The sequence below is a fragment of the Elaeis guineensis genome, chromosome 8, assembly GCF_000442705.2.
Source record: "Elaeis guineensis isolate ETL-2024a chromosome 8, EG11, whole genome shotgun sequence".
NCBI lineage: Eukaryota > Viridiplantae > Streptophyta > Magnoliopsida > Arecales > Arecaceae > Elaeis > Elaeis guineensis.
This window is the reverse complement of record NC_026000.2, coordinates 57,366,783-57,393,396: the sequence shown is the minus strand read 5'-3', so window position 1 is coordinate 57,393,396 and position 26,614 is coordinate 57,366,783. Positions and strand designations below refer to the sequence as shown.

At 40.4% G+C, this 26,614-nt stretch overlaps 1 protein-coding gene across 1 annotated transcript; it reads left to right on the top strand.

The window, feature by feature from the left end:
* Positions 1-501: 501 nt before the first annotated feature.
* On the top strand, positions 502-2,770 carry LOC140851202 (uncharacterized). Its single transcript, XM_073242770.1, has 2 exons — positions 502-615; positions 1,577-2,770. Exons 1-2 carry the CDS (start codon positions 502-504, stop codon positions 2,768-2,770), a joined length of 1,308 nt encoding a protein of 435 aa, XP_073098871.1.
* Positions 2,771-26,614: the final 23,844 nt, after the last annotated feature.

The window sequence follows — 26,614 nt, the reverse complement described above, 5'->3', positions numbered from 1 at the left end:
TTTGGAGATCTATGGAGAAGGAGAGCATCTAAGGATATTAGAGGGGTTTTGAGGTTCCGATGATATGGAATTTTATGTGAGTTGCAGCGATGTGAGCTTGAGGTTTTGGAGAGCTAATCTGGGTAGAAGCATGATATTTTGTAGGGTTTGGGGATTTTTGATTGAAAAGATTTTTCTTTGGTTTCTTTATTTTCAATTTATGGAGTTCTATTCAAATGATAATACGAATATGATACTAAATCCATGGTGTCAGACTTCCAAGCTCCATTTTTTTTTGGCTCCTAACTATCAGTTTATGGAGTTGTGTTCTCATGATAATATGAATATGATACCAATCTGTTCATCAGGCAGTGAGTCTCAGATGTAAGATCCAGACGTGTGATATGGGTTGAATAAATACAGGAGAATATATATAGGATGGAGAATGTCACCATACAAAAGCTTAGACTGATTGAATAGTTCAACTGTATTAATAATTTTCTGCTTGATTAATCTGAGAGAATGGGTATTGCTCTCCTTGTGATTGCTCTAGAAGTAAGATGGGGCACCACTCGGGTGATGCAAATTTCAACAGCCAACCCTCCCCTGGTCCTTAAAAGTGAGGACAAATTGGAGGTACCTTTTTTTTTTCTTTTTCATTTAGTTAAAGGTACCAACTTATCTATTTGGTAAAGGTTCTTGGTTGTTTTATGAGATATTTGGGCCCAAATCCTTCCCTAACCTACTTTAGGAAGTGATTTATTAGCATGGACACCTCATAAAAAATGGTTACATAAACCTTGATTACAAATCTTATTTGGTTGTCCTCTGTATTTATAATATGTTTGCAGGTATGATTGTATACAAGTGAAGCAAATGATGATTTGGCACACTCTCCTTGCTCCCTTTTGTTTTTTTTTGAAGTAAACTTTTCTTGCTCCCTTAGCTTACAAGCAAAGCAAAACCAATGGAGGAAATTATTTGTGGACTTTCTTTCTCCCTTATAGCTTTCGCTCACCATCATACATCACCCACAACACTTCTTCATGACACCTTTATTCTGAAAAGAGAAATATAAATAACAGATCAAGCTAGTGACAGAAAGGACTGGGTGCTAATTCGTTTAGCTAGTTTAAAATCGAGCATGGCAAGGATGGTTGTGTATTTTTGTCTAGATCCCATTTCCCCCTTGGTTTGAACTCTTTGGCCTACTCAAACTTTTGATTTATACCTCTTCATTTCCTTCATGAATTGGCTTATGGATATTATCCATATGAATATGATACTGAATCCATGGTGTGAGACTTGCAGTAGGCTAATTTCCACCTTTCTAAACTCTCATATGGGGCCAGAATAATTTTTTTTGAGACTTTTCGATTCAATTTATAGAGCTCTGTTCTATTGATGATATGAATATGAACTACTGTATATAGGACTTTAAATTATATATTTGTTGTTAAAATAAGCATCTTACGAACCTCAATTTTCTATGTTCAATTATCTTTCTAATTCTTACGCTACTTGCTGATTGTAGTTTTACCATAACAACTCATTTTATTATAGTTGATATTATTTTATTGTCTATTATAATGTGCAGGACATAATGTCAGATAAGAACCGGATGAAACTTAATGACAGAGCAAGTATGGAATATATAAATGGAGTCCATTCGTTTCTTAACTTTGCTTTTGGTCAGCCAACTGTTAGTGATAGAATACGATGTCCTTGTACTAAGTGTAGAAATACAGTCTTTAAGGGCCGACATGAAGTGAGGGCTCACTTGATCCGAAATGGAATTGTGAAAAGTTATAAACATTGGGTTTATCATGGTGAGACAATTGAGGAAAATTTAGAGGAATGCAATGCTAACAGTAGAGACAATTTAGATGAGGAAGAAAATACAGATTATGATGACTTAATTGGAATGGTTCATGATGCATGTGCTTTCATAAATACTGATGTTGAAAGAGATGATGTGAATGAAGGATATGAACCCCAAGAACCAAATCCGGAAGCAGCAGCCTTTTACAGGTTGCTTAAAGATGCCGATAAAAATTTGTATCCTGGATGTGACAAGGTCTCCAAATTATCCTTTGCTGTGAAGTTACTCCATTTAAAATGTTCAAATAATTGGAGTGATACATCAATGGATAAGTTGCTGAAGGTTTTTAAGGAAGTTCTTCCAAATGGTGCCTTAGTTCCAAACTCATTTTATGAAGTTAAGAAGCTTATTCAGGATTTGGGACTTGAACATATAAAAATAGATGCATGCTTGAATGATTGTGTTATATATTGGGGAGAGCATGCCAATGCAATCGTATGTCCTGTATGTAACTTATCCCGCTGGAAATATCAAGGCAGAACGCGCAATATCCCTCACAAGATTTTACATTATTTTCCTTTGAAACCAAGACTCCAGAGGTTGTATATGTCTAAAATCACTGCAAAGGACATGAGATGGCATGAGGAGAAAAGAATAAATGATGGCATATTAAGACATCCAGCTGACTCATTCGCTTGGAAATCCTTTGATGATAAGTACAAGTCCTTTTCTGCAGATCCTCGGAGTGTTAGGCTTGGTTTTGCAAGTGATGGCTTCCAACCATTTGGAAATATGTCTACCCCTCATAGTATATGGCCAGTTGTGTTGATTCCATATAATTTACCTCCATGGCAGTGTACGAAAGATCCTTATTTTATGATGACACTTCTTATTCCAGGTCCTAAGTGCCCCGAAAATGACATTGATGTGTATCTACAGCTTTTAATTGAAGAGTTGAAGGAGTTATGAGATATAGGAGTAGAGACATATGATGCTCATACACGACAAAATTTTAACTTACATGCTGCTGTCCTTTGGACTATTAATGATTTTCCCACATATGGTAATTTGTCTGGATGGATGACTAAAGGAAAACTAGCTTGTCCTTGTTGCCACAAAGACACTTGCTCTCTTTCAATACGAAGTAAGATTTGTTACATGGGGCATCATCGGTTCTTACCCAAAAATCATTCATGGCGGCATAATAAAAGATCTTTTGATGGAAAATGTGAATATAGAGATGCACCTAAGGTACTAACTGGTGATGATGTGTTGGATCAGCTGCGTAAGTTAAAAGAAGTTACTTTTGGGAAGGGTCAAAAGCGTAAGCGTGATGATTTTAACGATGTTTACAATTGGAGGAAGAAGAGTATATTCTTTCAATTGTCTTATTGGAAGGATCTGAAATTGCGCAATAATCTTGATGTGATGCATATTGCGAGAAACGTTTCTTCTAACATTTTAGGAATTGTGCTGGATATAAAAGAAAAGACAAAAGATACATTGAAGGGCCGTTTTGACCTTGTAGATATGAACATTAGGCACAATCTTCATCCTTATATTGAAAATGGTAAATTGAAGATGCTAGTTGCAACTTATACATTATCCCCACAAGAGAAGATAGCCTTTTACAATTTCTTATCTAATCTAAGGGTCCCTGATGGATTCTCTTCTAACATATCAAGATGTGTGAATATAAATGAGAAGAAGATTTCTGGCTTAAAGTGCCATGACCATCATATCCTTTTGCAGCAAATACTTCCAGTTGCCATTCGGGGATTATTGCCTAAGTTTGTTTGTGAGCCATTGATTGAGCTAAGTAACTTCTTTAGAAACTTATGCTCAAAGTCGTTAAAAGTTCAAGATCTAAAACAGTTGGACGATGACATTGTTATGACTCTGTGTAAACTTGAAACAATATTCCCACCAGCTTTCCTTGATATTATGATTCATTTACCAATTCACTTGGCAAGCGAGGCTAAAATTGGTGGACCGGTCCAATATAGATGGATGTATCCAGTTGAAAGGTAATCCTTAACTTTTTGAAACTTAAATGTAATTTCTTTTTGTATTATTTTTGACTTAGTTAATATTTTTTGAATCTAGATATTTGCGAACATTAAAGTCTTATGTCCGAAACAAAGCTCGTCCAGAGGGGTCAATTGAAAGAGGTTATCTTGCAAATGAATGCCTTACATTCTGTTCTAGGTATTTGAATAGTGTTGAAACAAAATTTAATCGAGTCCCACGAAATGATGATGGAGCTACTTCATACCAAGGACTATCAATCTTTGCCAAAGATGGCTATGCAAAAGGAGCTTTTAAGTCTTATGAGCTTAATGCTCAGGAGTTTACACAAGCTCAAGCATATGTTCTTCGAAACTGTGAGGAAGTTTGGCCATATATTGAGTAAGAACAAAATCTTGTTATTATGAAAATCTTCAAAGAACTTTGTTTCTACTTCAATCATCTTTATTATTGATTAATTATGTCATTCATAGAGAGCATAAAAAAGAATTGGAAGAGGCGAGCTCAAGAAATGTCCTGGCTAGACATCACAAGGAATTTCCAGATTGGTTTTATGAACGTGTAGGTATCATATAATATAGGTAAATACTTTAAGTTACTTTTATTTATGCTAATAATGGCTTAATTTATTAATCTTAAATAGGTTTCAAAGCTTAAAGCTAAAGGCAAAGCAAGTGAAGATCTTCTAAGCTTGGCTGTTGGACCGTTCAAAATAGTTCATAGATATGGAACTTACATTGTCAATAGATTCAGATTTCATGCAAGAGATCGTGCAATTGGGCGAAAAAGTCAGAATAGTGGAGTGCTTGTAAAAGGAGATGATACATCTGCTGATAAAAATACTATGGAGTGTTGGAAGATATTTTTGAATTGTTGTATGTGGAAAATAAAAAAGTAGTTCTTTTCAAATGTCACTGGTGGGATGTTGGCCAATTGGGACGAGGATATAGGGTTGACAACTATGGATATATAAGCATAAATATCCATGGATCTTTGAACACCAATGAGCCTTTTGTGTTGGCTTCTCAAGCTCAACAAGTGTTCTATGTAGAAGATTTAGTTGATAGCAATTGGCTTGTTGTGGTAAAAACTTATCCACGTGATGCTTATGATGTGCCATCTGTAGATAATGATGCAGATGATGATGATGATGATGATAGTTTGATCGAAGATGATGTCTACCAACAAGAGGAACAAGAACAAAATTTTCAATATGGCCAAGTCATGAACAATGATGAGTTGATAGGAGTGCTACATCGAGATGATCTTCAACCACAAAGCTTTTCACCCAACAATGATACAAATAGAGAGAATCTGACATTAGATGATTTTATTAATGATGATGAGATAGAAGAAGAAGCTGAAAGCGAAACAGATGATGATCAAAACAACCATGATGAATACAGTTCTGATGAATATAGTCCTGATGATTAGCCTATTTGTAATTAAAATTTTATTTTTTGTCATGTTGGAAGAAGAAATATTATGTGATGACCAACAGGTATTTTAATTTAAATCATTTTATTGTGTTCATGTTATTTTTGTATCTTCTGATGGCATATTCATATTTTTTTGTGCATTTAGTAGATGTTGCTGATAATTAGTTGAACTTTTACTAAAAAGCTTGCTTATTATTTTTATTAGAAAATGGTTAGATGTAGAGGAAGAGGTGCATGAATTGGTGGACGAGGATAATGTCCTGTTATTGATATAAGATTTCAAACAAATGAAGTTACATCACCTCATCGAGAAAGGCTGCGGCGAAATCAATCACAAAAGAGGCATAACTTTGGGACCAACAAAACCAGCAGACAAATGAACACCAAGACCAGATGCTTGAATTGCAGCAAAGTCAATCCCATGGACAGCAACTTCAAACTCAACCAAGAGTTTCTAGTCATTGTAGTAATGCTGGTATAATAATATTTTATTTATAACTAAAATTTTTAATTTATTCTACTTAAATTTAGTTATACTAATTGTAATTTATTTTCTATAGCAACTGTTTCAAGTAAGAATATGCGTGGGCGTTACAAATGTATTAAGGTTGATATGAGAACAAAGAATGGACCATTGAAAGTTAGCATCCCTCATGATATACTGAGAGCAGTAGGAGAAAATGCTAGAGATATTATCAATTTTTGTGGTTATGTTGTCAGGACACAAGCTCCATTAACTGCAAAAAATTGGCCAGATGTGGCAAATAGAGTAGGTGAGCGAATGTGGCTACAAGTAAAGGTAAATTAAATATTTATGATTGATTTTAGTATCTTGTTTATTTCTATTTATATATATTAACATACAATTTACATTGTTTGTGTCTTCTAGGAGAAGTTTAAGATGGAAGATGATAGGAATGAATATCGTTTATGTGCTTTTGTCTTGGCCACCATGCAACGACTTTATAGAGGTTGGAGAAATCACTTGCATGATTTATATAAGAAATTTAGAACTGATGAGGAGAGGTTGGCTAATATTCCTGAAGATGTTACTCCAGAAGATTGGAAATATATGATGGCATACTTCAGCTCTGATGCTTTTAGGTTTTTGCAAATTAAAATTTAATTTATATTTAAAATATATACATCATCATTTTGGATTTATAGATGATGTTAGTTGCATGTATCAATTGTTTGTAGAAAGTAAGCAAGCGAAATGCAGCAAATAGGGCAAAGCTAGTTACTAAGCATACATGTGGCACCCGATCTTATGCTGAAGTTGAAGAATCAACTGTAAATTTTTAGAATAAATTGAAGATTTAACATAGTTTTAGGAACTTCTAAATAAAACACTTATTTTTTTGTGATTCATTCAGAGGGACCCAGAAATAGGTAAAAAAGCACCACCAGATCAGGTTTGGTTGATTCAGCACACTAAGAAAAATAAAGAAGGAGAATTAGTATGGTCTGACCCTAAATCCAAGGAGATCCATGTTAGTTAAAAAACTTTTCTTATTGTTCTTAAAATTCATTATGCATTATTTTGGCATCTAATCTTTGATAATCTATTGCAGGAATAACTTGAGGAGGTTGTTCAACAAACACAAGAGAATGAATCCCAAATGACTCGTGATGACATATTACTGCAAGTACTTGGCCAAAAGCCTGGTTATTTTCATGGCAAAGGTGCTGGAAAGAAGGCACCATCTAAGAGAGTTAGGTATAATGAAAATGTGCAAGAAGAGGTACAAAGAGCTGTCGAACAAGCTAAGAAATCGTTGGTGGATAGCATTAGAGAAGACGTTCGAGCTCAATTGCAAGATGAGGTTAGAGCTGAGATTCAAGCTCAAATGGAGGAACAAGTTAATGAAAAAGTTAATGCTATGATCCAAGCTCGCTTTGCTGCCTTTTTTGAAACTTTCTCCCAATCAAGAGCTTCATCTTCCTCAATGCATGAACCTTGACCAAGTAAGAATTTTTTACTTTTAAGAAAGTAGAAAAGTTAAATATGATATTTTTTTTTCTTATTTTCAATGATCTATAAGAGAGGAATATAAACAATAACCAATCAGCTATAGTATACTTAGGTACAGTGCTGCATTCTAAGAGTGTGAGATCCATAATTTTTTATAATTCTAGGAATGATAACTTTGAATTGAGATTCTTAATATATAGCCAATTCTTTTTTTTAATTTTTTATTTTAGAAGTTTAATTGCTAACATGCCTGAGCTCATTTCTTGTGTAATCCATTGAAAACATGGATTGAAAACCTTTCTTGTTGTCTCAACTTTTCAATATGAGGTATAAATTTACAAATTATATGCAAAAAAAGTTGCCTTATTTTTTTTAAAAATTTTTAGTGGATGATCTGTTGCTTATCTAGAGGTTGCTAGACTTTAATTACTCAAAACTTTATTCTAGCCAATCATTTACTAATCCAAATCTTGTTTATATGCAGGAATAATATGGGCAGCTACTTCTGTTGGCATTATGGGAGTACATCAACTAGCTTCAATTTGAAAATATGGATGTCATAGGCTGTTAGTTTTGATCAGTTAAGTAGAATGTAGGGTGCTTATGAACTATAGGTACTAGTCAGTATTTTTTTTAAATTAATTTTGGATGTCCTATCGAATTTCAAACAGTGAAATTGAAAATTCCTTGGATGTCTTGGATCATGTACTGTTGGTTTTGATCAATTAAATAGCATATGGAGTGCTTATGAACTACTGGTACTATCTTGTGATTTTTATTTTGGATATCTACTGAAATGCAAACATTGAGAAAGATGTATTTGGATTCTTAGTTTGCTTGTGAATGAGATGAATTTCTGTAGTCATATACACTAAATTTTAGTGACAATAACAAGTTGTCACATATGAGATTTTCCATGACAACAAAAGTTCTTGTCACTTTAAGCTATTTCAGTGACAAGAAACTTTATCACTAAACAGAGTCATTATTGTCCCAAAATCAATTTACGTTATTGCATTGTGACAAGAATGATTTATTTCTGTGACAAGTTAAGTTGTCACAAATTTTATTTTCAATGACAACAAAAGTTCTTGTCACTTTAAGCTATTTCAGTGACAAGAAACTTTATCACTAAATAGAGTCATTATTGTCCCAAAATCAATTTACGTTATTGCATTGTGACAAGAATGATTTGTTTCTGTGACAAGTTAAGTTGTCACAAATTTTATTTTCAGTGACAAGTGAAACTCTTATCTCTGTAAGACTTTTCTGCAATAAGAGAACTCGTCTCTAAATAGATTTACTATTGTCACAAGATCCTTCAAGGCATGCCCATTTCATTGTATTGGCGATAGCAAAAAGTACATTAAGTGACAAGCTCTATTGTCACAGAAAAGAAATGATTCAGTGACAAGAAATTTAAGTTGTCATAAATGGTTTTAGCGATGAAGCAATTGCGACCGGCTAGTGACAATAGTTTGTTGTCAGAGAAATTCATCAGTGACAATATTCCAAGTTTCAGTGACAACATTGCTTGTCACAAAAAACTAAATTTCTTGTAGTGTCTAGCAGCCGAACCCCTGCAGTGGGTGAACCTCTCCAGTCCCATCCGACATCCACTGCCGGTCGACCTTCTGTCGGATTCTGTGTGAAACTGAACTTCATCCACAGAAAGCCCCTGACCGAGCTTCTACAGTAGATGACCTTCGCCTGCAGTGCTAGAGCCCAAGGCACCCAATAGTAGAAAGCTCGCCAGCAACATCCGAGCTCCTCTCAGGCGGAGAGCTACCCCTCTCCACCAGACACCCCAACCGAGCTTCGACCGATAGGCCTGGACTCCTTGGCAGGCCACAGTAATAGCCGCGACTCTGCTCCACTTCTTATAACAGATCCCACACGGCTCCATCATGCTCTGGCAAGTCACGACAATGGATATCACTCCACTCTCCACAACAGGCTCCACGTGGCAGGCCACGGTGATGGCCACGACTCCACTCCACTACTCTCCATAACAAACTCCTCATGGCCCCGAATGGCCCACCACCAGGCGGTTACAGACGTCGTTGTCAATCTTTTATGCCCTTCGCCTATAAAAAGGGGACCCCCAGATATGTTATTCTCTGAGCTCTAATCTCTATCGAAAAACTCTGCTAAAATTTTTGTTCAAGCACTCCATTCTTGTTGAGGCAGAGAACTGACTTGAGCATCGGAGGGTCTTGTCGGAGCACCCCCAACTCCGATTTAGAATTTCTTTGCAGGTCCTGACGGCGACCATGACTCCCTCGACTCCAGCTTCTCCAACGTCGGTGGATTTTTGCATCAACAGTGTACATCAAGTTTATCTCAGATTTCATGGCTTCCAGCCATCTATCCGAGTCTCTACTCATGACAGCTTCCAAATAGATCAGTATATCATCATCTTGAATGATATTGATCGAATTATCATTCTCAATGACAAAATTATATCTCAGAGGTACTTGACGCACTCTATCTGATCTTTGAAGAGGAGTTGTGTATTGTAGATGTACTCATCTTTAGGTACTTCTGATGAGGATCTTCTTGTGGTCCAACCACTGATATTTTTGGATCAGTTTGTAGATCATGAACTTCAGTAAGTTCAATATTTCTCCCACTACTTCTTTCTTGGATGAATTCATTCTCCAAGAAAGTGGCATGCCTACTAACAAATACTTTTTGATCAGTAGGATAGTAAAAATAGTATCCATTAGTTTCTTTAAGATATCCTACAAACCTACACTTGCCTGATCTAGCACTAAACTTATGTCCAAAAATATTTTTGATATAAGCTGGACAGCTCCAAATCTTAAGATGTTTAAGATTAGGCTTCCTTCCCTTCCATATCTCATATGGTGTGCTTGCAACAGACTTTGAAGGTACTCTATTTAATATGTATGCAGTAGTCTCTATGTGGGGAAAATTCAGTGCAGGGGTAAAATGGTAATTTTAAATTTTTTTCAAAATTATGATTTTACAGTGAAAAAATATTAATTAATCTAATTAATTAACATAAATTTATCCTATACTAGGATCTAAATATGATACATATCATGCATTCATTTAAATTTGAATTTCAAATTCAAACAGTAAACACTTTACTGTAATGTGTTCAGAACACAATACCTTTGTGCGGGTAGTAGATCACCACAATCTGATCACCATCAGGAGAGTCTAATCATTGTGACATAGTCACACAGTATGTCTAGCCTTTGTGGATCATCCACACGAAGCTCCCGATCTGATCGACTCCTCACGAGTGCTAGCTCGTTGTAGAACCCTTTTGACGGCCGATGCTGATCGAACTCCTTCGATCGATGTCTGTCGATTCTTTGGATGCTCTGGATCATCAACAGACATGCTTGAGAAGATGTTGAAGATCTTTCTAAGATTTTGTGGGCTCACAACACTCGTAGCTCACTTTCTCTCTTTCCGAACCCCAGGCTAAAACTCTAGGGAACTCACCGAAAACCTTGCACCCACTTTTCTTTCTTTTCTTTCTTTTTCTCTTGGAAGGATATGGACTTTTTTCTCATGCACAAGACTTCTCACGCCCCAAAAATTTTCTCCAAAAATCTTATTCTTGCACGCCCCACTCTTCTCCTCCTTTTATAACAACGTCAAACATCTTATCCAAAAGAAAGGATAAAGATGAGTAATTGCACATTTGAATTCAAATCAAATTTTGAATTCAAATGGACACCAACTCATCCCTTATCCACTAAAGGAGTGAGGCATGGCTTAAATTGTGCATGGAGTGATTTCATGAGAAATCTTTTCTCATGTAATAAATGGGGCGTAAAAAAAGGGATAAGGTGCAAAGATTGATTGCCCATTCAAATTCAAACTTTATTTTGAATTTGAATGGCCAACCAATCATCCTTATCCATTCATATGGCACATTAAAGTGGGGCGTGGAGAGGGCTTGGCATGAAGAAATAATTCATGAGAAGTTCCTTCTCATGAATTCAAATGGGTGCAATGGAAGTGAGGTGGCGCATGGAGATTGGGTCAAGGTGGTTTAATTATTTAAACCAACCTAATTGAACCAAATAATTCAGATCCAATTAGACTAATTTAAACCTAATTAAATTAGACTTAATTAAGCTCTATAAAATCTTAATCAAATTAGAAATTGACTAAGCCCAACCTCTGATCAAATCAGGGACCAAACCATCTCGACGATTAGGTCAACTCTTAACCTAATCGGGTCAAACCCAACTGAATCCAATTCAATTGGACTTGATCCAAAAATAATTACTCAATTAAATTGAGTTAATTAGTGATAAAATCACTAATTAAATCTCTCATAAATACTGAGTCCAAATTCGATGGGCAATCGGGCATCAGAATTCATCGATATGTAACCCTGATAGAAAAGTCCCAACTAGTGGGACTCTTGACCCCGGTACCCATAATGTGTGAAACTCATGATCAGAGAATCCTGATTCTCGATCACTGAGTCCCAAACATGTAGGATTCTACATCAGCCATCAGATCAGATAGAAACCTCTAATGTGTGTGACCTCGCAGGTTCGAACCTAAGCCGGTAGCATAGGAACCAATTCCTGTACTAATCGAAGTGATCATCTAGTAATGGTACCTGATGTCCGGATAGGTCAAAGAGTCACAATCACAATACTCAGAACCTACATGAATATGGTTACTGTATAATTCATCCTTTTGACCCCTGTGTTTAGGATGACTTAGGGTTAAACTGTCAACCCTGATCAGATCATCCAAATCATGCTCAACTCAAACACTCCTGTGACTCCTCACAAGGACTATCCTGGCCAAGATTTTACTAAATTGAAACACGACTGTACACAGCTCCTAAACAGGAGTGATCAATCTCATCTTGACACACGCACCGATAAGTCAAGTACTTGACTACAACCAGCAGCCTTCAGTCACTGAATTAGAAATTCAGGTAGTCCAGTGCCTAAGTGCAGTGAGTTGCTTGCAAGTCACCATGGTGATCTCAGGTCGATGGGATATTTATACCCATATTCCATCGGAGCAAATCTTGATAGCAGAAATAGCTCCGGAGTCGGTCACGTTTAGTGCAGATGTACCCTTACATCTCACCTGTATGCCATACCAGTGTCTCTACACTCATTGGTTAAGAGGACAACCAACCTATATGGCACACAACGACCTATGCTTGATAAACGTTGTCATCCTTGGTAACAACGTATCATTTGGTCGTAAACAGATTTAAGGACTAAACGACAAATCCTCCTTTGTCAAGTCTAAATAGTCCTAAGGACTTCACCACAACATAGGAGTTCATTAGAAGATGAAATATTTTGTGATGAAAAATACCAAAATAATTTTTATTAATTCATAATTCATGTACATATACAAAAATGAGCACAACCGTCAACAGGCTGACGATTGGCTTTGAGGCACTATTCCCAACAATCTCCCACTTGGTCTAAAGCCAATCGGTGCAGTATCTAATACCCATCTTCGACTTGTAGTTGTCGAACTCCTTCACCACAATGGCTTTAGTGAATGGGTCGGCCAGGTTCTCCTTCCCATCGATCTTCTGAAGATCGACGTCATCTCGATCCATAATTTTTCGGATGAGATGGTAGCGGCACAGAATATGCTTCGTCCGCTGGTGTGCCTTTGGTTCCTTCGCCTGAGCAATAGCTCCAGAGCTATCACAGTAGAGCAGAACTGGACCAACAAGGGAGGGTGCTACTCCGAGCTCGGTGATAAATTTCCTCAGCCACACCACTTCTTTGGCAGCATCTGATGCAGTGACATACTCTGCCTCGCAAACTGAATCAGCCACTGTGTGCTGCTTGAAATTTTTTCAGCAGATAGCCCCACCATTAAGGGTAAAAATAAATTCTGACACACTTTTACTGTCATCATGATCAGACTAAAACTAGAGTCTGTAAACCCTATAAGTCTCAAGTCTGATTCACCATAAACAAGCTACTGGTCCTTAGTATTTCTTAAATACTTCAGGATGGTTTTAACAACCTTCTAGTGATTCTCCCCTGGATCAGATTGGTATCTACTCACTACCCCTAGTGAGTATGCCACATCTGATCGTGTACATGTCATGGCATACATGATAGATCCCACTGCCAAAGCATATAGAATCCTACCCATATGCTCTCACTCTTGAGGTGTTGTCGGACAATCCCTCTTCGAGAGAGAAATTCCATGGCCTATTGGAAGATAGTCTTTCTTGAAATTCTCCATGCTGAACCTCTTCAACATAGTATCAATGTACGTGGACTGAAATAAACTAAGCAACCTTTTAGATCTATCCCTATAGATCCTCATCCCTAGGATGTAGGAAGCTTCTCCCAGATCCTTCATGGAGAACTGTGACGACAGCCAAATCTTTATTCCCTGTAATGCAGGGACATCATTTTCGATTAAGAGAATGTCATCCACATACAATACAAGAAATACTACTACTGGACCATTAGCCCACTTATAAATGCAGGGCTCTTCTCTGTTCTTAACGAAGCCATACGTCTTGATCGTCTTATTAAAACGTATGCTCCAACTCCGTGATGCCTACTTAAGTCCATAAATGGACCTCTGTAGCATGCACACCTTAGACTCATCTGTGGACGTGAATCCTTCAGGTTGTATCATATACACCTCTTCGTCCAGCTCTCCATTTAGGAAAGCTATCTTTACATCCATCTGCTAGATTTCATAGTCCAGATGGACAGCTATCGCAAGAATAATCCAAATGGATTTGAGCATTACCACAGGAGAAAACATCTCGTCATAGTCTATACCATAAAGTTGATGATATCCCTTGGCAACCAGATGGGCTTTATAGGTTTCCACATTTTCGTCTGCGCCCCTCTTCCTCTTGAAGACCCACTTACACCCTATGGGTTTTACTCCTTCGGGTGGGTCAACCAATGTCCACACATCGTTGACCTTCATGGACTCCATTTCGAATTTCATGGCCTCTAGCCATTTTTCAGAGTTAGATCTCTGCATTGCATCCATGTAGGTGATCGGATCCTCATCATTTTCATCAAGTTCGTAGGATCGTCATCCCGGATCAAGAAACCATAGTATCTGTCTGGTTGACGTGGTACTCTACCAGATCGCCTTAAGGGTGCTTGAACAATGGGCTCCGGATCTGATCTAATCAAATCCGGTTCAGGTTCAGCAACTTGTATTGATTTTTCCACCTGTCGAACTTTGTGAAGTTCGACCTTAGAGGCAACAGTTCCTTCACCAAGGAACTCCTTTTCCAAAAAGATTGCCTTAAGGCTGAGAAATACTTTTTGCTCATCAGCTAGGTAGAAGTAATACCCTTTGGTCTCTTTTAGGTACCCTATAAAATTACACTTGTCAGACCTAGGTCCAAGCTTGTCCGTAATTAAATATTTAACATATCTCGGACACCCCGAAACCCTAAGGTGCGAGAGTACTGGCTTACGTCCTATCCATATCCCATATGGCATTTTGGTTACAGACTTACTCAAAACTCTATTTAGAAGGTAACAAGCCGATTCGAGCGCATATCCCCAGAGGAAGATCGGCAGACCAGCAAACCCCATCATGGATCGAACCATGTCCAACAAGGTCCGATTCCTCCTTTCAGATACACCATTATGTTGTGGTGTTCCAGGAGGAGTCCACTGAGAGAGAATCCTATTCTCCCCAAGATATGTCAGAAAATCATTGGAAAGGTATTCACCTCCTCGATCAGATCGAAAAGTTTTAATACACTTTTCAGTTTATTTTTCTACCTCATTTCGAAATAGTTTGAACATTTCAAATGACTCCGACTAATGCTTCATTAAATAGACATACCCATACCTCGATAGGTCATCTGTGAAGGTTATGAAGTAGAAATATCCATCTCTTGCACTTGAGCTCATGGGTCCACATACATCAGAATGTACCAGAGCCAAGAGTTCATTGGCTCGCTCACCTTTTTCAGTAAAAGGTGACTTGATCATTTTACCAAGAAGACAGGACTCACAGGTTGGAAGTGATTCACAATCACCTACTTTAAGAATTCCTTCTTGAGCCAACCTGTTTATCCTGTTATTATTGATATGACCTAGCCTACAGTGCCAAAGGTAGACTTCTGACACATTATCTATTCTAGGGTATTTACCGAAGGTTTGAACCACATTAACAGGTTGTGATAGAAAGTAAATTCCATTATTAAGTTGTCCAACAAACATTGTAATACCATTCAAAATGATATTGCAAACATTTTCTTTTATTAAAAATTGATAACCGTTCAAGGCCAAAAGGCCTACAAAAATAATATTTAATAAAAAACTTGGTCAATAGTGGCATTCACTCAGAATTATGTTTCGAGAATTGATTACAAGGTTCATGATTCCTAATGCTAGAACTGGAACTTTGCTTCCATCTCCAACGTTCAGGAACCTCTCGCCTTCATCAAATCTCCTACTGACCTACAGACCCTGCATCGAATTGCAAAATGATAAGGGCTTCCAGTATCTAATACCCAAGCAGTAGTATCATAAATGGAAAAGTTGCAAGGTGTTATCGTATAAGTACCTTGCTTCTTCTTCGGCCTATTCGGGTCCAGGGAGGCAATGTATAGAGGATAGTTCCTCTTCCAGTGCCCCTACTTCTTACAAAAGAAGCACTTTGCCTGGCTCTGGTCGGGCCTGCGCTTCTTGGTCTGACCCTGTGCAGACGTCCCAGCATGCAGATGCACCTTCTTATTCTTCTTCTTCTTGTTCTTCTTCTTCCCTTTCTTAAAGCGTCGACGACCAGAAGAAGACCCTCCCACAACATTCAGCGACTCCTTATGGAGCTGGTGATCCTTCTCAAAGTTCTGCAGCAACCCCAACAAGTCGTGGTAGTTCACTGCAGGCTTTGTCATCCGAAAATAAGTAAGGAAGGGGAGGAAGGACTTGGGCAATGAATTAAGGATCGCATCCTTACCGAGCTGCTCGTGCAAGGGATAGCCCAGTTTACTTAGGTGCTCAATCATTTTGATCATATACAGTACATGATCAGTGACTGAGGCTCTATCCCTCATCCGAGCATTGAAAATGGCATAACTAGTTTTGTGCCTTTCAATGTCGTCAGGCGTGCCAAAGGAGTCATTCAACAATTAAAGCATCTCCTGGGGCTGGGCATTCTCTAACCTGCACCTGAACTCATCATTCATTGCCGCCAGCATTATGCATCGAACGGTAGTGCGGTCATTGAGCCACTTTGATAAGTATCTCGGACCGTCCCTCTAACGTTCGGGGCTGGCTCCTCAGGTGCCAGATCCGTTACTACATAAAGGATCCGCTCATGCTCAAGGATGATTTTTAATTTTCGATACCAGCTATCAAAATTAGGTCCCATGAGCTTGTCATTATCTAATAATGATCGAAGGGATAGGGTAGTGGCCATAGCTGCATAAAGAAAAATCAGACCTCTATTAGTACATAAATTATAAATACTAAAGACTTGGACTTTAGTCTAAAGTTTCTCTCAGTATTTTTACGAACTGGTAGCCTCAACCTCCAATTTGAGAAATTACTTTAATTCCTTAGTGGGTACTAGAATTCACACAGACTACACACGAGCCCAACTTTGGTTGGTCAACCCATGTGCATCTATGGGTAGGTTCATAACCAGTTATTTCTCTAAACAACTTCTAGTAATTGATTTTGCCCCAGAACCTAATCAGTAGGCTTTGGCCTCCACTGAAAAGATCTGGTTAGGTCCAACCATTAACATGATTTGATTTGGTGAATCGGACCAATGAATGATCAGGCCCGACTTTGGCTGGCCAACTTGATCACCATCAGAAAGACTCAAACCAAATTATCATATTATGAATGATAATTTCATTAGTCAATAAGCACCAGACCTTTGGGCCTCCAATGATTATTAAACTAATGGACTCATTATCACTCACTTAATAGGAGGCTATGACTTAGTTATCAATATAACTTAATCATTTTTAGGGACCTAATAATTTTTTGAGGATTTTATTAAAAGATAGATGAGAAGAAAATATCCAGCCAATTTCAATCCTCCCACTGACTTCACCAAGTCAGATTAAAAAAAAAGATTTAATTAAAGCTGGCATTAGGAGCACCTAAATCAGTCAAACTAATTTACCTAATGACATGGGTGAGCCCTAATCATCAAGTGATCTAATCAAAATTTAATTCATCAGGTTGGCCAAGTAAGTGAGATCAGTAGTGGGGATATGCCATTAACTCATCAGAGATCGAATCACTGCGAGTAGCACCCGCTTAAAAATCACTGGTCAAACTGCCAAACTTACCTTAGACACCAATCGATTCATTAGTTTTAATTTGATCAACTTAGTAAATTGGGTTCCACCGTGTAGCCATGAATTAAGTCCATCTTGGTCTAGTTAAAGACATGGACCCATTCAACTGCAACTATTGAAGTTGAGTCTAGAGTATCCTTGACCTAATCTAATTCAACTTTTGATTAGATTTGACCAATTACTCTAATTTAGTCTATTTCTTTAAGCTAACCTTAGGTCTAACCCAATTATGACCCTAATCCATCTAACCCATTGACCCACAAGTTTATGCAATTGTCTTAGGTCTTAATTCACAATTATAGACCTACTAGACAACACTTAATTCTTTTAATTAAGTATTTGGGCTGATGGGTCAGTGTTTGGCATTTCGAAAATAATTTTCAAATTTGAAAGGTTTTATTTTTTGTTCACCAAATATGTTGACTCATTTCACAAATAGATCAGCACATTTCATAAATAGCAATCCTATTGCTAATTACATAACAGAAAATAACTCAATCAAAATAAATCATGAATATTCCTTTAGATCTAATCTAACACATTCATGATAAATTTCACAATTGAACCTTTACAATTAATTCCTTTTGCTGCTTCATCTGCATGTGATATAATTGCAGTGGTACCTCTACCGCCATAGGAGACCCCATCGAATGGGAGGAGAAGGCCTTTAAACCCTACTTTTCTCCTATGACCGGACGGCCATGGCAACCAACCCAATTCGATTACTTGCTATTTGGATCAAGTATATCTAAATATACCAATTTCAAAATTTAAATTTCAAATTTCAAATTTTAAATTTTAAATTTTGAATTTCAAATTTTAAACAAATTTCAAATTTCAAATTTTCAATTTTTTTGAATTTTAAATTTTGAATTTCAAATTTTGAATTTCAAATTTTGAAATTTGAAATTCTGATACCATTTGTGGGGAAAATTCAGTGCAGGGGTAAAATGGTAATTTTAAAACTTTTTTAAAATTATGATTTTACAGTAAAAAAATATTAATTAATCTAATTAATTAACATAAATTTACCCTACACTAGGATCTAAATATAATATATAGCATGCATTCATTTAAATTTGAATTTCAAATTCAAACAGTAAACACTTTACTGTAATATGTTCAGAACATAATACCTTTGTGCGGGTAGTAGATCATCGCAATCTGATCACCATTGGGAGAGTCTGATCATTGCGACATAGCCACACAGTGTGTCTAGCCTCTGCGGATCATCCACATGAAGCTTTCGATCTGATCGACTCCTCACGAGTGCTAGCTCGTTGTAGAGCCCTTTTGACAGCAGATGCTGATCGAACTCCTTCGATCGATGTCTATGGATTCTTTGGATGCTCCAGATCGTCAACAGATGTGCTTGAGAGGATGTTGAAGATTTTCTTGAGATTTTGTGGGCTAACGACACTCATAGCTCACTTTCTCTCTTTTCGAACCCCAGGCTAAAACTCTAGGAAACTCACCAAAAACCTTGCACCCACTTTTCTTTCTTTTCTTTATTTTTCTCTTGGAAGGATATGGACTTTCTTCTCATGCACAAGACTTTTCACACCCCAAAATTTTTCTCCAAAAATCTTATTCTTGCACGCCCCACACTTCTCCTTCTTTTATAACAACATCAAACGTCTTATCCAAAAGAAAGGATAAAGATGAGTAATTACACATTTGAATTCAAATCAAATTTTGAATTCAAATGGATACCAACTCATCCCTTATCCACTAAAGGCATGAGGCGTGGCTTAAATTGTGCATGAAGTGATTTCATGAGAAACCTTTTCTCATGTAATAAATGGGGCGTAAAAAAAGGGATAAGGTGCAAAGATTGATTGCCCATTCAAATTCAAACTTTATTTTGTATTTGAATGGCCAACCAATCATCCTTATCCATTCATATGGCACATTAAAGTGGGGCATGGAGAGGGCTTGGCATGAGAAAATAATTCATGAGAAGTTCCTTCTCATGAATTCAAATGGGTGCAATGGAAGTGAGGTGGCGCATGAAGATTGGGTCAAGGTGGTTTAATTATTTAAACCAACCTAATTGAACCAAATAATTTAGGTCCAATTAGACTAATTTAAATCCAACTAAATTAGGCTTAATTAGGCTCAATAAAATCCTAATCAAATCAGGAATTGACTAAGTCCAACCCCTGATCAAATCAGGGACCAAACCATCTCGACGATTAGGTCAACTCTTAACCTAATTGGGTCAAACCCAACTGAATCCAATTCAATTGGACTTGATCCAAAAATAATTACTCAATAAAATTGAGTTAATTAGCAATCAAATCATTAATTAAATCTCTTATAAATACTGAGTCCAAATTCGATGGACAATCGGGCATCAGAATTCATCGATATGTAACCCTGATAGAAAAGTCCCAACCAGTGGGACTCTTGACCCCGATACCCATAATGTGTGAAACTCATGATCAGAGAATCCTGATTCTCGATCATTGAGTCTCAAACATGTAAGATTCTACATCAATCATCAGATCAGATAGGAACCTCTAATGTGTGTGACCCCACAAGTTCGAACCTAAGCCAGTAGCACAGGATCCAATTCCTGTACTAATCGAAGTGACCATCTAGCAATGGTACCCGATGTCTGGATAGGTCAAAGAGTCGCAATCGCAACACTCAGAACCTACATGAATATGGTTACTGTATAAATCATCCTTTTGACCCCTATGTTTAGGATGACTCAGGGTTAAACTATCAACCCTGATCAGATCATCCGAATCGTGCTCAACTCAAACACTCCTGTGACTCCTCACAAGGACTACCCTGGCCAAGGTTTTGCTAAATTGAAACACGACTGTACACAGCTCCTAAACTGAAGTGGTCAATCCCATCTTGACACACACACCGACAAGTCAAGTACTTGACTACACCCAGCAGCCTTCCGTCACTGAATTAGAAATTCTGGTAGCCCAGTGCCTAAGTGCAGTGAGTTGCTTGCAAGTCATCGTGGTGGTCTCAGGTCGGAGGGACATTTATATCTGTTGGTGCAAAAATCCACTTGCGCCGGAGAAGCTGGAGTCGGGGAAGTCACGGTTGCCGCCGGGACCTGCAAAAGAAGTCTAAACCGGAGGTGGGGTTGCTCCAGCAAGACCCTCCGACGCTCAAGTCAGTTCTTTGCCTCAACAAGAATGGAGTGCTCGAATGGAGAATTTAGCAGAGTTTTTAGATGAAAGATTAGAGCTTATAGAATAACGTATCTGGGGTCTCCCTTTTAGATGAAAGATTAGAGCTTATAGAATAACGTATCTGGGGTCTCCCTTTTTATAGGTGGAGGGGGCAGTAGCCTGATAGCGACGTCTGTAACCGTCTGGCAGCGGGCTTCCCTGGGTCAGGCGGAGTTTGCTGCGAAGAGTAGTGGAGTGGACCCGTGGCTATCACCGGGGTGTGCCACGTGGAGTTTGCCGCGGGGAGTGGGGCGGCGTATGTTGTCGCGATTCGCCAGCAGATGGGAGAATCGTGCGGTATCCATCGCAGGAAGTGGAGCAAGATCGTGGCCGTTATTGTGGCCTGCCAGGGAGTAGTGAAGCTGCGCGGGACCCATCGTAGGGAGTGGAGTAGTGCTGTGACCATTACTACGGCCTGTCAGGGAGTGATGGAGCTGCGTAGAGTCCGCCGCAGGGAGTGGAGCAGTGTTGTCCGTTACTGTGGCCTGCCAGGGGGTCCAGACTTGTCGGTCGAAGTTCGGTTGGAGTCGGTAGTGAGGTCCAGTATCCGTAGGAGTTTGGGCGAGGTCTTCAGTCGGAATAGAAGATGGAGTCTGGTTTCCGTAGGAGTCTGGATGAAGTCTACTTGCAGCAAAAGTTAAAGGACGAAGTCCGGCTCCCGTAGGAGTCCGGGCGGAGTCTTCCTGCAATTAAAGTTAAAGGCGAAGTCCGACTCCCGTAGGAGTCCGGACAAGGCTTACCGGCAGCTGATGTTGAGGACGGAGCCCGGCTCCTGTAGGAGTCCGGGCGGAGTCTACTTGCGGTTGAAGTTGTTGGCGGAGTCCGGCTTTCGTAGGAGTCCGAACGAAGTCTGTCTGCAGCCGCTGGAGTCGAGGATGAAGTCTGGCTCCCGTAGGAGTCCGGGCGGAGTCTTCCTGTAATTAAAGTTAAAGGCGAAGTCCGGCCCCCGTAAGAGTCCAAACAAGGCTTACCGGCAGCTGTTGAGGACGGAGCCCGGCTCCCGTAGGAGTCCGGGCGGAGTCTACTTATGGTTGAAGTTGTTGGCGGAGTCTGGCTCCCGTAGGAGTCCGGACGAAGTCTGTCTGCAGTCGTTGGAGTCGAAGAAGAAGTCCGACTCCCGTAGGAGTCCGGGCAGAGTCTTCTTGCAATTAAAGTTAAAGGCGAAGTCCGACCCCCGTAGGAGTCCGAACAAGGCTTACCGGCAGCTGATATTGAGGATGGAGCCCGGCTCCTGTAGGAGTCCGGGCGGAGTCTACTTGCGGTTGAAGTTGTTGGCAGAGTCCGGCTCCCGTAGGAGTCCGGACGAAGTCTGTCTGCAGCCATTGGAGTCGAGGATGAAGTCCGGCTTCCGTAGGAGTCCGGGCGGAGTCTTCCTGCAATTAAAGTTAAAGGCGAAGTCCGGCCCCCGTAGGAGTCCGGACAAGGCTTACCGGCAGCTGATGCTGAGGACGGAGCCCGGCTCCCGTAGGAGTCCGGGCAGAGTCTACTTGCGGTTGAAGTTGTTGGCGGAGTCCGGCTCCCGTAGGAGTTCGGACGAAGTCTGTCTGCAGCCGTTGGAGTCGAGGACGAAGTCTGGCTCCCGTAGGAGTACGGGTGGAGTCTTCCTGCAATTAAAGTTAAAGGCGAAGTCTGGCCCCCGTAGGAGTCCGGACAAGGCTTACCGGCAGCTGATGTTGAGGATGGAGCCCGGCTCCCGTAGGAGTCCGGGTGGAGTCTACTTGTGGTTGAAGTTGTTGGCGGAGTCCGGCTCCCGTCGGAGTCCGGACGAAGTCTGTCTGCAGCCGTTGGAGTCGAGGACGAAGCCCGACTCCTGTAGGAGTCCGGGCGGAGTCTTCCTGCAATTAAAGTTAAAGGTGAAGTTCGGCCCCCGTAGGAGTCCGAACAAGGCTTACCGGCAGCTGATGTTGAGGATGGAGCCTGGCTCCCGTAGGAGTCCGGGCGGAGTCTACTTGCGGTTGAAGTTGTTGGCGGAGTCCGGCTCCCGTAGGAGTCCGGACGAAGTCTGTCTGCAGCCGTTGGAGTCGAGGACTAAGTCCGGCTCCCGTAGGAGTCCGGACGGAGTCTTCCTGCAATTAAAGTTAAAGGCGAAGTCCGGCCCCCGTAGGAGTCCGGACAAGGCTTACCAGCAGCTAATGTTGAGGATGGAGCCCGACTCCCATAGGAGTCCGGGCGGAGTCTACTTGAGCAGATTCTGCTGAGAACTTCGGCTGTGGGTATTTTATACCCAACAATACCCATATTCTATCGGAGCAAATCTTGACAGCAGAAATAGCTCTGGAGTCGATCACGTTCAGTGCAGATGTATCCTTACATCTCACCTGTATGCCATACCAGTGTCTCCACACTCATTGGTTAAGAGGACAACCAACCTATATGGCACACAATGACCTATGCTTGATAAACGTTGTCATCCTTGGTAACAACGTATCATTTGGTCGCGAACAGATTTAAGGACTAAACGACAAATCTTCCTTTATCGAGTCTAAATAGTTCTAAGGACTTCACCACAACATAGGAGTTTATTAAAAGATGAAATATTTTATGATAAAAAATACCAAAATAATTTTTATTAATTCATAATTCATGTACATATACAAAAATGAGCACAACCGTCAACAGGCTAACGATTGACTTTGGGACACTATTCCCAACACTCTAGAGCATATCCCTAAAAAGATATTGGAAGATCATGAAGCACATCATGGACCACACCATATCCATTAAAGTGCGACTCCTCTTTTCTGCTATACGATTTAACTAAGTTGTATAAGGAGGGGTCTATTCAGAGAGAATATCTTTACTTTTAAGATGATCAAGAAATTCACTGAATAAGTATTCTCCTCCTCAATCAAATCAAAGAACCTTGATACTTTTTTCAGTTTGTTTCTCAACCATACATTGATACTCCTTGAACTTATCAAAGGCTTCAGATTTATGTTTCATAAGTTACACATACCCGAACCTTGATAAATCATCCGTAAAGATAATAAAATAGGAGTATCCACCTCTAGCCTGAGTTGCCATTGGTCCACATACATCCGTATGTACTAGGGCTAACAACTCACTTGCCCTCTCTCCATGTCCAGAAAATAGTCTTGGTCATCTTACTCATGAGACCAGATTCACAAGTTCCGAATGATTCATAATCATATGAGTCTAAGAATTCTTCTTTGTATAACTTATTTATTCTTGACTCACTAATATGACCAAGGTGGCAATGCCAGAGATATGTGATATTCACATCTTCTCTCTTTCTTTTCATATTTCTTTCAATATGAAAAATATTTTTATTGAGTGTAAGAATAAAAAGATTGTTATCAATATAATCACTGTCATAAAATTCATTAAAAAAGAAAATGGAGTATCCATTTCCTATTAGCCTTATTTCATAACCTTATTTTAATAACAAAGGTATAGAAATAATATTTCTAATGACCTTTGGCATGTAATAACAGTCTTTCAATACTAAAATTTTGTCTGAAGGTAAATCAAGCATATAGGTTCCCACAGCCTCTACGCTAATGGACTCTCCACTTGCACCATAAAGCTCGAGGTCACTTCTTTCCAAACCTTTGATATTCTATAGTCGTTGTAATAAATTATAAATATATGATCCACAGACGGTATCTAATACCCAAGTATCAGAGTCTGAGCCACTCAATGAAAAATAGGTTTGTATTATATACACACTTTTTGGTGCTATACTTGCACCTTGCTTCAAACTTGCAAGATTACTCTTGCAATTATACTCCCAATGTCCAAACTTGCCACAAAATAAATAGCTAATATCCATATGGATATCTTTTGCCTTCTCATTATTACTGACCATCTCAAGGTCAGAAATATCTAGAACATTAAAGTTTTTCTCCGATATGAATCTAACTTGCAAGTTTCTCAACCCATCCACATAGTTGGGATCGGTCAACATATTTTTATCTCTAGTGTTATGCAGTGAAAATAAAGAAGCCATAATGTAGACTTAAATCTATATTGTTGGTGCAAAAATCTGCTTGCGCCGGAGAAGCTGGAGTTGGGGAAGTCGCGGTCGCCGCCGGGACCTGCAAAGAAAGTCTAAACCGAAGGTGGGGTTGCTCCGGCAAGACCCTCCGACGCTCAAGTCAGTTCTCTGCCTCAACAAGAATGGAGCGCTCGAACGGAGAATTTAGCAGAGTTTTTAGATAAAAAGAAGAGAGCTTATAGAATAACGTATCTGGGGTTTCCCTTTTATAGACGGAGGGGGCAGTGGATTGACAGCGATGCCTATAACCGTCTGGCAGACGGCTGTCCAGAGTCAGGCAGAATTTGCTGCGAAGAGTAGTGGAGTAGACCCGTGGCTATTGCTATGGCCTGCCACGTGGAGCCTGTTGCAGGTAGTGGAGCGGCGTCCGTTGCCTCTAATTGCAAGGGAGTAGTGGAGTCACGCAGCACCCGCTGCAGGGAGTGGAGCAGAATCATGGCCGTTGATACAGCCTGTCAGAGAGTAATGGGGTCGCGTAGGGTCCGCTGCAGGGAGTGGAGCAGAATCATGGCTGTTGATACAGCCTGTCAGAGAGTGCAGATCCATCAGCTGAGGCTCGGCAGTGGTCGGAGCTGATGACGGAGCCCGGCTCTTGTGGGAGTCCGGGTGGAGTCCTCCTTGCGGTTGAAGTTGTCATCGGAGTCTGGCTCCCATAGGAGTCTGGACGAAGTCTGTCTACAGTCGTTGGAGTCGAGGACGAAGCTCGGCTCCCGTAGAAGTCCGGGTGGAGCCTTCCTGCAATTAAAGTTAAAGGCGAGGTCCGGCTCCCGTAGGAGTCCGGACGGGGCTTACCAGCAGTTGATGTTGAGGACGGAGCCCGGCTCCCGTAGGAGTCCGGGCAGAGTCAACTTGAGGTCGGAGTTGTCAGAGGAGTCCGGCTCCCGTAGGAGTCCGGACGAAGTTTGTCTGCAGCCGTTGGAGTCTAGGACGAAGCCCGACTCCCGTAGGAGTCCGGGCGGAGTCTTCCTGCAATCAAAGTTAAAGGCGAAGTCCGGCTCCCGTAGGAGTCCGGACGGGGTTTACCAGCAGTTGATGTTGAGGATGGAGCCCGGCTCCCGTAGGTGTCCGAGCGGAGTCAACTTGAGGTCGGAGTTATCGGCGGAGTCCGGCTCCCGTAGGAGTACGGACGAAGTCTGTCTGTAGCCGTTGGAGTCGAGGACGAAGCCCGGCTCCCGTAGGAGTCCGGGCGGAGTCTTCCTGCAATCAAAGTTAAAGGCGAAGTCCGGCTCCCGTAGGAGTCCGGACGGGGCTTACCAGCAGTTGATGTTGAGGACGGAGCCCGGCTCCCGTAGGAGTCCGGGTGGAGTCAACTTGAGGTCGGAATTGTCGGAGGAGTCTGGCTCCCGTAGGAGTCTGGACGAAGTCTGTCTGCAGCCGTTGGAGTCGAGGACGAAGCCCGGCTCCCGTAGGAGTCTGGGCGGAGTCTTCCTTTGAGGTCGGCATCGTGGGCAGAATCGTTGATTCTGTTGAGGACTTCGGCTGTGGGTATTTTATACCCAACACCAGTCCCCCTACTTTCGAGTTTGAATTTTGAACGAAGGAAGTACAGAGAGATGGGTACAGCCGAAGCCGTCCCCTCGAATCCCACGCACTGCTGCCTCCAGATATTTTGGGCATTAATTGCGTGCATATCGAAACTCTTTTTCTGGTTAAGGTGACCTGGAGAGTCTTTTCGGAACTCCCACCGAAACGCGATCCCAAGCATTGCGCTACGGAAATCTGCGAACGGTCAATCCTTGATAGCGGTGAGGAGGACATGCGGAATACGTGGCATGCATCAGTTGGCCCAGGTACGCCCGCTGCCATAACCGCGCTAAGATTCGCTGGCTATTTAAACCCCCTACTCTCCC

Coding starts and splice junctions, on each gene's coding strand:
- LOC140851202 (XM_073242770.1), top strand. CDS start 502: ATGGGTATTGCTCTCCTTGTGATTGCTCTAGAAGTAAGATGGGGCACC. Junction 616..1,576: donor AAAGTGAGGACAAATTGGAG/GTACCTTTTTTT, acceptor TATAATGTGCAG/GACATAATGTCAGATAAGAA.